Raw genomic sequence first — 12,730 nt, 5'->3', positions numbered from 1 at the left:
AACGCACTTGTTAACATGTTTGATTTACTTAAAATTTGATTCTAAATTATGGCATTACATATTATGGTAAATTACGATATAAAAAATATATCGAGAAATATTATTGTATTAAAAATTTGGAGAAGGTACAGTTTTTTTTCTCTTTTATTTATTTATTTGTACGAGTCTTTTTTTTGAAGGTACTTATTTCTGAAAGTTTGAGTTTAATATTATAAATAAAATTGACGTAAATGATATATTGATATATAAGTGCGGATTTTTTTTTTTTTTTTCTTTTCGGAGACATGTAAGATTCTAAGTAACAATTACGCGTGCAAGAAGCAAGGTACTTACCATTATGTATTAATTTTAGCACACTCATCTTTCCGTTTAATTATGTGACCGTTTTTATCACGCTATAATTATATAACTATAATTGCACACCCACACGTTGGTGTGCGTATAAACGGAAAAATTTTTCGTTCACATGCGTTCGCAACAGACGTTTGAATTAATTACGAAGCCTCGTAACTGAAGCAGTCGTTCCGCAATTAAAAAATCCTTTCGCGTATTATAAAACGTACGTTTTTATCAGTCGGTCAGATTTATTCCTCAGGATTTTATTAATATAATTTTGAAAGTACAGAAAGAAAAATTCAGTAGCCGAAAGTTTCATTGAAAATCGACGATACTTTGTTTTAAAAATAGATATTCGTATATGATTTAATGAAAGAACTTAATTTTATTATATGTAAAGACAATGAAATACAATTTATATTACCTTTTATGCTCTGTTTTAAAAATAGATATTCGTATATAATTTAATGAAAGAACTTAATTTTATTATATGTAAAGACAATGAAATACAATTTATATTACCTTTTATGGCAACGATTTCTAGGGAAAACTGAAGAGTCGGCACAAAAGCAAATTAAAGGATTGTTCGCAATTGATATTTTTTTCTTTTGCCTTACTTATCTATGAATTTGCTTTTGATGTTTAAAAAAAAAAAAAAAGAAGTCGCCTCTTTTATTAAAACATAGTTAAAAATAGAGCACTCACAAGTATATGGTAAAGAATAATTAAAAAAGAAATTAGAAATTTTGTTAAATTAAGGAACGGTTTGTTTTCTTTGTCTTCACAGTTCATTAGCATTCTTCTTTTCAGTCTTATCGGCATGATTTTCTTTGTTCTTGTTCCTCCCGATTTGTAAAGCGTCGGTTCAAGTAACACAAATCTAATTTATGATCTGTCTTGTTACTGTGTTCTATATTAAAAGAAATATAATGAAATAAAGGAAATCTGGCAGTAATAGAGAAAACGTATTTCCCCCAATAAATATAATTCTATAAATAAATTGTCGAACAGAGAAACGATAAAGTTTTCTAAATTTTGAAATTATTTAAATTTTATTTAACCTTCTTGCTTAAATGTAGATCTTTTTTTTTTTTTTAACAAATTTATATATCTCTCGAGATTGTTATCGCTTTGTCGTACTTAGCGCAAATAATTTATCGGGCATTCGAGGCCCGTTGTCTTACATTAGAGCTGAGTCGATCTCTTGAAGGATATGTCGCGAGATCGAAGAATAAATGCACTTGGGTGGCATGCATTTCGCGTACGACGATATAAATAAATGAACTGTACGTACGCGGACGTATCGCGTGCGTACACGTGGGTCCGGTGACGAGAGGCCGCCGCTCAGGGACATGGCGCAATGAAAGGACCACGTGGGAGGAATGCATAAACGCGCTTATTCTCGATGTTAAAATTTCGAAGCACAGCCTTGTCTGCCTAGTCCTAGTTTGCTTAAGCGGCCTCGAATAACGCTTTACGATCGCAAAACACCTGTATATATAAGTAATATATTTTATCGCGTACTATATGGATCAATAGATATTTTTTTTTTTTTACATCGCCTTTGCTTTTTATCTGTTATTTGATTGCGATTCTTTTTGAAAATATTTTCACATCCTCGAAGGAGTATATAGAATTAATTTGACAAACTTGCGGCATTCAGCGGTAAAAACTGCGGAAGAAAAAAAATGCTAATTTATCAACTGCTTATTTTTCTGCATTCATAAACTGTTTGTTGCGTCACATTTTTGTCGTCGCTTTTTGTTACTTAACTAACTAGACGTTTTTAGACTTTTCATGTTAAAGGCGATTCTCGCGAAGCGTTTATCTATTCTCGCCTAACATATTTATCGCGCAAATACTTAATCGTACAATCAACAAATTAATACCACTCGCATTTATGTGCAAGGAGTTACGCTACGCGCGGATTTGTTTGATAAATACGACGATGAAAAACAGTGAGTTGCATTATCGTTCGATTTGAGCAAATAATAATAATTATTATTATTATTAGCGATTGCAATTATAAAATAATATGAGATAAAACTGATTCGCAATTATTTTAATAACAAATTGACAATAACTGAAATAATTTTTCTTATTATTATCATATAAATTTGTATAAATTTTGTCGGTAAGTTCTGATTGAGTGGGGATTTTCTCCATTTTCTATCCTTCCAAAATTTTCTCCAAGCCTACATTTTTTTCGCCATTGGAGGGGTGAAGGGCTGAAGATTGGCTGTTAGACTTCGAAGGGCTGTCCTGTTGGACTCAGGCCCAAATGTGTTCGCTGCAGACTCCCCTCCCCCCCCTACCTGAGAACCTAAGGGATAGACAGGAATATAGGGATATAGAGGTAGGGGCAGTTCTAAGACAATAGAAGAACCTATGGCGGGGGGCCGCCATAGGTTTTTCTATTTTCTCCAAGCCTACATTTTTTCGCCATTGGAGGGGATGAAGGGCTGAAGATTGACTGTTAGACTTCGAAGGGCTGTCCTGTTGGACTCAGGCCCAAATGTGTTCGCTGCAGACCCCCCTCCCCCCCCTGAGAACCTAAAGGATAGACAGGAATATAGGGATATAGGGGTAGGGGCAGTTCTAAGACAATAGAAGAACCTATGGCGGGGGCCTTTCCCGCCATAGGTTCTTCTATTGTCTTAGAACTGCCCCTACCCTTATATCCCTATATTCCTGGCTATCCCTTAGGTTCTCAGGTGCTCTATTTTACATCGTATTCGAATTTCGTAGTGAACGGAGCTATTTTAGCAAAGTTAAATCGTATTCGGATTTCGTAGTGAACAGAGCTATTTTAGCAAAGTTAAAACGTATTCGGATTTCGTAGTGAACGGAGCTATTTTAGCAAAGTTAAATCGTATTCGGATTTCGTAGTGAACGGAGATATTATTTCAAAGTCACGATGAGTTACGCGTCGAAGAATTACGCGACAAACTTTGATTACCAGGTGCCTGTTGACTCCTGTCCAGGCCCTGTAGCGATAGATTATTGCTACGCTACACGTTTGGGACTTACTGGGGTTTGTGCTCCAGTATACGGACACTATTGTCGAGTCACGCAAGGGGTTATTCTGTGTACATGTGCATTTAGTAAAGCCTGGTACTTCGTCTACCCTGACATAGTCCACAATTCTTACGTCGTGAATGATAGTATGCATCAGTTTTATTAAGTTTTTTTTTTTTTTATTATTTTTTAAGACATCGCTTGCGTAAAAATATACTAACCATTTTGTTGTACTTTCTGTTACAGCGACGTACTACATGGGCAATAATGAAGTCACTCCACCGCCTTGCGAGTATTTGCCACCATCAGCAGAAATATCAATGCAGCCTCGCGACGTTAACAAGCGCGCAAAGAACAAGAAACGTCGAGAGGCCCCGCAAGAACGGTCTCACCCTTGGAACATCGGTACGCTAAAAGGACACACCGGACTAGTGAACGACATGAACTTTTCCAGCAATGGCAGATATCTCGCGAGCTGTGCCGATGGTATGTACTTTAAAAGAAAATCAAAAATAATTAAAATATTAACGAAGCGTTCGTTTTTCCCGTTCGCGTAACTCTAATCGTCGAGAAAATATATTCAAGTGTGCATGTGATACGTTTAAATTAATATAATTAATGACTTTTTGCTGACGAACGAGATTACTTGCTTTCTGATAAAGGATCGAGTAAGAATTTTATTTTTTTCAGAAAAAAATCTCGTTGAAAAATTCGCGATTGATACGTTTAAGTTAATATAATTAATGACTTTTTGCTGACGAACGAATTTACTTGCTTTCTGATAAAGGATCGAGTGAGAATTTTATTTTTTTCAGAAAAAAATCTCGTTGAAAAATTCGCGATTGAACTTAATTCAATTATTTCTGAATATACGCAAATTAATCGCCGGGCAATGTAGATTAGTTACGAATTACGAACAACGCTACTTATAAGAGTTACGCTACAGCGGGAAAAAGGTTCTCTTCTGCTTTTCAATTCATGTCGATTTGTTAATGTTAACAATCCACACAACACGGAGACACAATAAATCACGCGCGACGGGACTGTTTAAACTTGCAAATTGAGCAATGCCTTTTTTATGCCTTACATCGCGCGTATTGTGTCTCGCACATAACTAACTTGTATGTAGATACTAGCGGCATAGTATCGCCTTTCTCTTTCTTTCTTTCTTAGTTGATTTTGCCAGCCGCATTTCCCGTAAGACTTTTCGTAACTTTGAATCGTTTGAAGTTTAAAATTCGCGCATGCAAAAGTCGTAAGAAAATTTTCTTACAAAATAGCCACGCTGCCTAGAACAACTGTTTCGTGAATAAATTTATCTCGATTACAGCGAAGGACGCTGTATCTTTTATCAATACTAATTCCAATGTTTGTGCGTGTTAAACACAAACATTTTATCCGCGTGAAACTGACAGTAACAAATCTGGGCAATAGTCGAAATACATTTTTGCAGAATGTAACTCATGAAATTTTGATACCATGCCGCTAATTAGGTACGCAGGAAAAATATTGTAACCGGCCCAGATACGAGATATCTATTAAATTACAAGATAAGAACATTACGTTAGGCAAGTGAAAATAATAGAATCCGTTTAAAATTATCAGAAAAAAAAAAAGATAGATTTTTTTCGCAGTAACACTAGAGTTTTTGTCTTCCTGAAGCAATCAATTTTCACTTCTCGCGTCTCGACAGCAGGAAGCTATTAGACACGCAAGCACTGATGCGCGATCTTTCATCTCGAAGACGATTGCGCTGGAAAAAGAAAAAAAAAAAAGGGAAAATCTTAACAAGTAGATATCGGTCTCATCGTACGCGTGAAGTCGCCACTCGAAGTATCGCACGATTTAATCATGCACTTTAATCGCATGCCTTAATCACGCGACATTGTCGTACGATTGCCAAGACGCGAACAGAAAGAAGGAGGAGTGGGTAGTGGGCATCGACATGAAAGACTGTTAACGTCAGTGTTCTAAATAAATCAGCTCGTTGACGTTAACGTATACGCAAATAAATCGGAGATTCCATTTCGGAGTTAAAGTTCATTTGGCACATTGGAATGATTTGATCTTAAGTGAGGAGGATTGAATAATCAGAAGCACGTTTATTACTTATTTCGAATTTACACTACTGTTTTATAAAGCGATTGTTTTATTAAATAAAACATCGTACGCCGCACGAGTAGATTCGATCGGATCGAGATAAGTTGATCCTCTGCGCGGGTCAGGGACAGTTCGGCGCGTGTATCTATTTTACGTAACGAGACATCGTAATTTCGTGGAAAATTATCAGCCCGGCGTCGATAACTTAAATGAATATGTCGAATGCAATTTTTAACATTAATCCGCACAACTTGGTATTAAATACAACGTGTTAGGTACATTTTGAACGATATTCAGGCAGCTTCGCGTAGTAATTATTTCTTAAAATATATAGTACCTACTCACTAATTCCATTACGTACAATTTTCTAATTAGTTTACTATATATTTTAACGGAAACTTTAACGGAATACTACGATGATACTATCTGGGATCGTCCAGCTCCCAGATTTATCGCCACAAAGAGATACGCTCTAAATATACATACAGGCGAAATATAGATAACACGAAGTTCACGCATCAATAAGTAGCGGTATAATCCGATCGCATAATAAATCAGCTTTCTAATCAAATAATTGGCAGTAATTAAATTAAATGGCCGGCGAATATCAACGGCGCGGCGTTAATCTGTCGCGTGTAGCCGCAACCGCGGTCGCACGTTTCTCATTAGTCAGACTCGAATTTGAGCCTCTCGAGTACATAGTCGTCGGCTTTTACGGCGTGATACAATATCGCGTCATAATCCGTTCGATGGGAAACTATCGCGGGAATTCCTCGCGATTCTCGACGTTCGCGACTTAGTCACGCTTCGCAGGAAAGTTGCACCGGGCTTCTTGAGACGAATGAAAAAGAGAGAGAGAGAGAAAGACGCTGAATGATTTTATTAAATGACGCAACGGTACATATTGGAACGTCGTCGTCATACCGCATTCCGTTATGCGAGCAACAAGCGATTCTCTCTTGTATGCGTCTCTGCCCCCGGTCTCCTCTTCCGTCGTTTTCGCGGGTCGGCTCTCGCGGCTTGCTCTTTCCCGTTTGGGCGCGCAGTTGGCACAAATTCAATTACCGATATCCCGATTGTGCACACGTCGACAGAAACTTTCGGCGCAAATCGCGCCCACGTCGCAATATCTTTAAGCGCTCGCCCCCATTCATCGGCACGTGATCTGCGTGACCTCTCGCAATTGCGGACCACCTCCGAAGAGTCTATCCTGCGGTGGAAGTTTTCCTGGCCGAAGTCTCGAATTTCTAAAAGAGCTCGCGGGAAAAGTCAAGTAAGTAAAAGCGCCGAAAAATAATCAAAACGTGGGCTGTGCGCGCGCTAAGTTAGGTATGTTACTGAATTTCGAAATAATTCGAACGGCCAGCGTCGCATCCAGCTGTCCGTGATGTTTCTTCTTCGGGCGGCTGAATGCAACCGCATTCTCGCTATTTTTATCCCGACGAGCGTTCGAACGCGCGAACGTCGCGCAAATTTATCACGAAGACGTGACCGAGGCAGCTGACCGGCAAAAAAAAAAAAGGGGGAGTATACGTTACACTTCTTTTTCGTCGGTAACGTAATTAGCGAAAGTCGCGTGTAAACGCCTCGTTGAGTTTACTTTTACACTTTACCGCCGTAGTTATTGCATCTCGCGAGACTGCTTAATTGCTCCCCGCGGTGAATTATTTCTCTCTTTTTTTTTTCTTTTTTTTTTCCCCTAGTTAACAATCGGAGCGCGAAATTTTACGTTATACATTAACGAATTATTGTAATAATAAAACGAAATAATTGCGCCGAATTAAACGTTCGGCAAATTATAGAGAGATGCTCGAAGAAGACTGTTTTTCCTCGCAAGAGAAAAGTCTTCTCTCCACTCACAATTACGAGTTATTCCGTATTTGTTTTACGAATAATCAAATTCTCCCACGTGCACCCACGTGCGACGAACGAAACCGTGCCAACCTTTATCGCTGTTGTCACCGAGAGTCGAAAAGACTTGAAGCAGTTTTTGGGTCAAGAACACGCGGCCGCCCGCAGCACTATTTATTTCCTTTATATCCGAAAATTTACATTCCTCTCCGCACAAAGCCTCTTTGTCGCGATTTTAACGGCAATGAAAATACGAGTTATCGTGATATCGCGACGTGAATAAATTTCGCGGATTCTTATCTGTCGCCTCGCCTCGAAAAGAAGACGAAAACGGCGTCTCGCTTAAATGATTTATCGATCTCGATTTCTTTCGGTACCAATCTTGCAGGAGCTCATTAAATTGCGCGCTATCCAGTTTATCTTTTCGCACTGCGTCCCGGTCATTTGAATATTAATGTAAATTAATTAAAAATAAAAAAAATCACAAAGAAAGAAAGAAAGAGAAAAAATAGAAAAGTCAGATTTGCATGCGTGTTTCGTGTGTGTGTGCGTGTGTGTGTGAACGTCCTTAGCAATGTAGTTCTGGGTAGGTCGAGTAATTCACGTATATTTGTTTGTCCCTATGAAATAAAGATGAGAATTTGCGAGAGACGAGAAAGCATGTCCAGTCTTACGAGAGCCATATCTGTAAGACAAGAGAGTCCAAGAAGAAGGCATCTTCGTCGCTGCAAGCAGACCGCGAAGGGTCGCAGAGCTTCCCACGTCGCGAAGATAAAGCGGGGGAAAGGTCGTCCAGGAGCAAAAATCGAGGGTCCTCGCTGTTTTCTGTACAGCACAATATGGTGTCGGAGGAGGCGTCTTCGCTCGAGGTGTTCAGCAGCGACACATCCAGCAATGACGATATCCCGGATGAGAGTCAGCATCAATCGATGTACCACAGCGACGTATCTACCAGCATGTTATCCGTGGTAAACAACTACACGCTGACACCGCAAGAAATGTTCGATCGCGGTTATCCCTTCGAACCAGCTGTCTTTCCGGGATACGTGATGATTAACAACGTGCTGTATCCCACGAATCCGAAGACCGAAAGTGACAGCGGACAGTACAGCAATTCCAGTTCGTCTGACAATTCCGAGCAGGAGAGCTCGTCCGATAACGAAAAGAACTTTGACGCTGGAAACGATCTCGACGGAGTGAAAAGGAGCTCGGAGACTGAGAACAGATCCGAGAATAAGAAGAGATACGACAGCGAGAGCAGCTCCGACAATGAGAAAAGCTCCGAAAACGAGAAGAGCTGTGACAGCGAGAGCGGCTTCGACAGCGAGAAAAGTTCGAAGAACAAGAAGAGCTGCGATAGAAAGAGCTGTTCCAAGGACAAAAGCAGCTCCGAAGACGAGATAACCTTGGACGAAGAAATCGACGTGGGTGCCTGTGCGATACTGGAGAGAACGTGTGTCAGATGCAAAAAGATATTTTACGCCGATCGAAACGGCGAATATCTGAACGAGGAGCCTTGCATCTACCACTCCGGCAAGCTGTACAATCGCAATACCAACGACAGCTGGTATTACACGTGCTGCAACCAAGGCAGATCATCGCGCGGTTGCACCGAATGGAAGATGCACGTTTGGACCGGCCTGGTGCCTGGGATGAACGGGCCTCTCCCAGGTTACGTACACACCGTGCCATCTCCGGTGTTCTTATCGGACGGCGACTACGGTATCTACGCGATGGATTGCGAGATGTGCTACACGCTGCAGGGTCTGGAGCTCGCCAAAGTGACCGTTGTCAACTTGTACGGTCAGATCGTGTACGATACGCTCGTCAAGCCGAGCTCTAAGATCCTCGACTACAACACCAAGTTCAGCGGCATTACGGAGGAGATGATGATTGCCGTCACGAAGACTCTTCCAGAGGTGCAGAGGGACCTCCTGAAATTCGTTCATGCCGAGACGATTCTGATGGGCCACGATCTCGGTAATGATTTCAGAGCGCTACGCATGGTCCATAAAAACGTAGTCGATACTAGCGCGCTGTTCCCGCATCACTACGGCTTGCCGTATCGTATAGGCCTAAAGACTTTGGCACGCACAGTTCTCAATCGGAGGATACAAGAGAAGACCCACAGCTCCATCGAGGACGCCCAGGTCGTCGTAGATATCGTATTGCGGAAGGTTCAATACGATTGGCATCAACAACAGCAATCTCTTGCTTAAGCCCGAAGAGCTCGGAGATAAAAACATCATCTCGAAGAAGGACTCGTACGCGCGACAAAGAACTTAATTGACTGAAAGATTTGTGATTAAATTGTGCAGCGACGAGACGCGCGTGTCGCTGCAAGACTAATATAATCGAAATAGTTCGAGAAACACGAGGATAGACTACGCCTTTTCCTAGTGTTCATTTTCCGGGGGTGATATCTGTGATATTATACATATAGTGCAATGCGTTCCTCACGTGCGTGTTCCTGTGCCCGCGCTTGCCTATGATAATACAGGATTGTTGTAATCACGCACACAATACATAACACAAACGTAACGTACAGCGCGGAAAAAAAACTGACAATCATCACGGAGAACTTTGCAATAGAATAATAGTCGAATGTTTCTTAAATTCTCTATTTTTTTTTTTTTTTTCCATATTTTCTGTATTTTTCGCACTTACTTTTTTATATCTATGCTATTGCTGTGTATACTACGCTTTTACCTGACTACTTCGATCGAACAGATGTTGAGTTAAAACTTTATGTTAAGTTCCAATTTTACTTTCAACTTGAACGATGATCGATTCTCGATTGAGTCCTTTACTTTACTATTACTTATTCTTTTTCAAACATACGTTCGGCTAAAATCGGAACTTTTGTAAATTTTTATCTTTCTCCGATGAGCACTTTTTATATATATCGTATGTGTTTTGTATTGTATATATACGTAATTTTCCTAGCGTTTTATACTTTGTACATATTATCGGATCGCAATTTTGTACTAAATATGTATGTTCGTGAAAATCTACGTATTTAATACGGATACGTATCTTCGTTATTTAGTATGTTCATATATCACCTCACACCATCCATCATGCATCTCCCATCTTGTCATATATATATATACTTTATTCGATATCGTCGCTTTTTTTTTCGCGAAGGAAACGAGGGGTGTCATTGATGCTGGTTGGTAAGTGTTCTTCGAATTTTATCGACGATCCGCGTTTAAATATGATTAGAGATCAATATGAACATTTTTCTTTAACAATATCGCGACATCGAGTACTCCCTATAATAATCTGGTCATCTAGAAAAAAAATAAAATAAAATAAAAATGTTTACTCGTTGAATTTTTACAATTAGCTAAAACCGATGAGTTCAAATCGATTAATTAATTAATTTTCACTGGAAAAAATACTCTCGACGCACTTAATCGTGTTTCTTAATGATTTGTTAAAAACTATATGAAAAAATATTGTTTAAAAATACTCTTCAAGAAATTATGTTCTTCAGCACGTGCTCTGCATACTCGCACGATCGATAGATCTTTTGAATTACATTTTTGTACAAATAAATTCAACAGCGTAAAAAAAAAAATGTGCCGGATTATGAATTATAAATTGTTATACTTATCTTCCGCAAGATTTCTTTTTATACGTGCTACCAAGTGCGACGTTCCGACAAACAAAGTTTGCGAGCCACGTACTGTTGTTACGCGTATCAGTCATTGTGTGATATGCATGCGGAGCCTCTTATTAATTTTCGATAAGAATACAGTAAATTCAATTTTTAACGCTCCCATGTGTAAAAAGACATGTATGACATATATTTTCATAAGAGACTGCCAGCTTTTATGAACAATCTTCATGCCCTGTTGCAATCCTTTCATCTCAACGTCAGTTAATAATCACATAACGGTGTAACCTATAGCGTTAACGAATGTAATATTTATAACAAATGTAAATTGCGTCTCAGTAACGTGAAAACCCAGCGAATTTTGTAACGATAGTATTATCTCGTACAATTATATATTTATACATATTTTTCTATTCTCGCGTACCGTAAATTTAAACATAAGTAGCACTAGCAACGAGCAAAATTTACTTTCAGCGTTTCGTTTTCACTTTCGCTCGTAAAAAAATGAATTAATTATTGTAAATCTAAGATAAACAACGAAGCAACGATAGAAGAAAAGAAAAAGAAAGAGGAAAAAAAAAAAAAAGAACTCGAGAAGTTAAAAAAAATTTTATTCGCCATCGATCTTAAAAACTTGATAGACGTTTAATGACACAATGAACCGAATGATGAAAATTGCAGCAAGAAGGTACGAAGTGCACTCGCGCCGGCTAATTATGATCTCATTCAGATTCCACGTGGAATCGTCTTATCATGCGGCAACGCATTGTGCGTGTTATTTTATCAGCTCCGATGTAACTGCAGTACGTGTAGTATTGCGTTTAATCCTGAAAGTCATAAGATTGTTAACTTGAGAGTCGGGCAGCCCGTTGGACACTCTACGTGACCGGATGAAACTTGATACCGTCAATTTTCAACGCTCATACTCTTTAAATGATATACACAAAGTCTTAAAATAATGTAATATCTTAAGGCTTTCGCATAGCAACGGAGATTTCTCCCCGTAAATTATTTACGGGGTTGGAGTGTCCAACGAACGCCCTTTTCAGGATAACATTGTCATTCAGTTCTGAATTTAAATATATGTTGATTACGAAATATATGTAGCAGTGCCTCTTGTGTACTTTTATTTGGAATATCTTGCTCCCGCTCCCAATACGTCTCGACTTATTCGCTCCCTCGGTGCTAATAGACCGTCATTTAAATCAAGAATCGAAGATAGCGAACCGTTTCTGTAAATATTATAGTCATTAATATTGCGGGGAGACTTTAAGATGCTTTTAAAATTTATATGATTTTTTTTGTGCATCTTCCAATTACTTTAAAAAAAAAAAAAAAAGGGTTGGAGGTAGTCGGCCGGCCTGCTTTACCGATTTCTGATCTAAGCGTGAAAGATCATTCGGAGGGCTTGAAAATCTTGTCTTTTAGCACACAGGAATCGCGGCAACGCGTTGCGAATGAAATCGTTAGAAAGTGTTAGCGGGTAGGATTTTTTACGTGGAAAGTTGGAGGCCCTCTCCTTACACCCATCCCATGACATTACGTTAACGCTTTTACGAGCAACGTGGACTGTCTTAAATAGCGGTGTGTTTGTTCAAAAGTGCTTTGCGAGAGGCGGCTGCCTGTTTATCCTCAGTAATAAACATTTCACTCGATTCTGATGATGCTGATAGCCTTGCACTACGCTGTTAATTTCACGTATCGAGTTTTTGTTTGGAAAGAGAAAAAAAAAAAAGAGAAAAAAAAAATCGGAGGAAAGAGACGATTAAAAAACGCACGTCGAAAAAAAGTTATCGAAATTCG

The 12,730-nt window shown here is 39.1% G+C and overlaps 1 protein-coding gene across 3 annotated transcripts in view; it reads left to right on the top strand.

The window, feature by feature from the left end:
- LOC139108500 (transducin beta-like protein 2) overlaps window positions 1–12,730 on the top strand; it is a 29,228-nt gene that overhangs the window by 3,588 nt on the left and 12,910 nt on the right. For 2 of the 3 annotated variants that reach the window (XM_070666867.1, XM_070666866.1), the window contains 2 exons: window positions 3,601–3,840; window positions 7,939–12,027. In XM_070666867.1, the coding sequence (XP_070522968.1) occupies window positions 3,601–3,840; window positions 7,939–9,524 (1,826 nt within the window). In that variant the 3' untranslated portion in view covers window positions 9,525–12,027. Of the gene's footprint in view, window positions 1–3,600; window positions 3,841–7,938; window positions 12,028–12,730 lie in introns of those variants that run through there. The other variant, XM_070666868.1, reaches the window with a different exon arrangement.

Source organism: Cardiocondyla obscurior, linkage group LG15 (assembly GCF_019399895.1).
Source record: "Cardiocondyla obscurior isolate alpha-2009 linkage group LG15, Cobs3.1, whole genome shotgun sequence".
NCBI classification, from domain to species: Eukaryota; Metazoa; Arthropoda; class Insecta; order Hymenoptera; family Formicidae; genus Cardiocondyla; species Cardiocondyla obscurior.
This window is presented reverse-complemented; position numbering and strand designations above follow the sequence as displayed.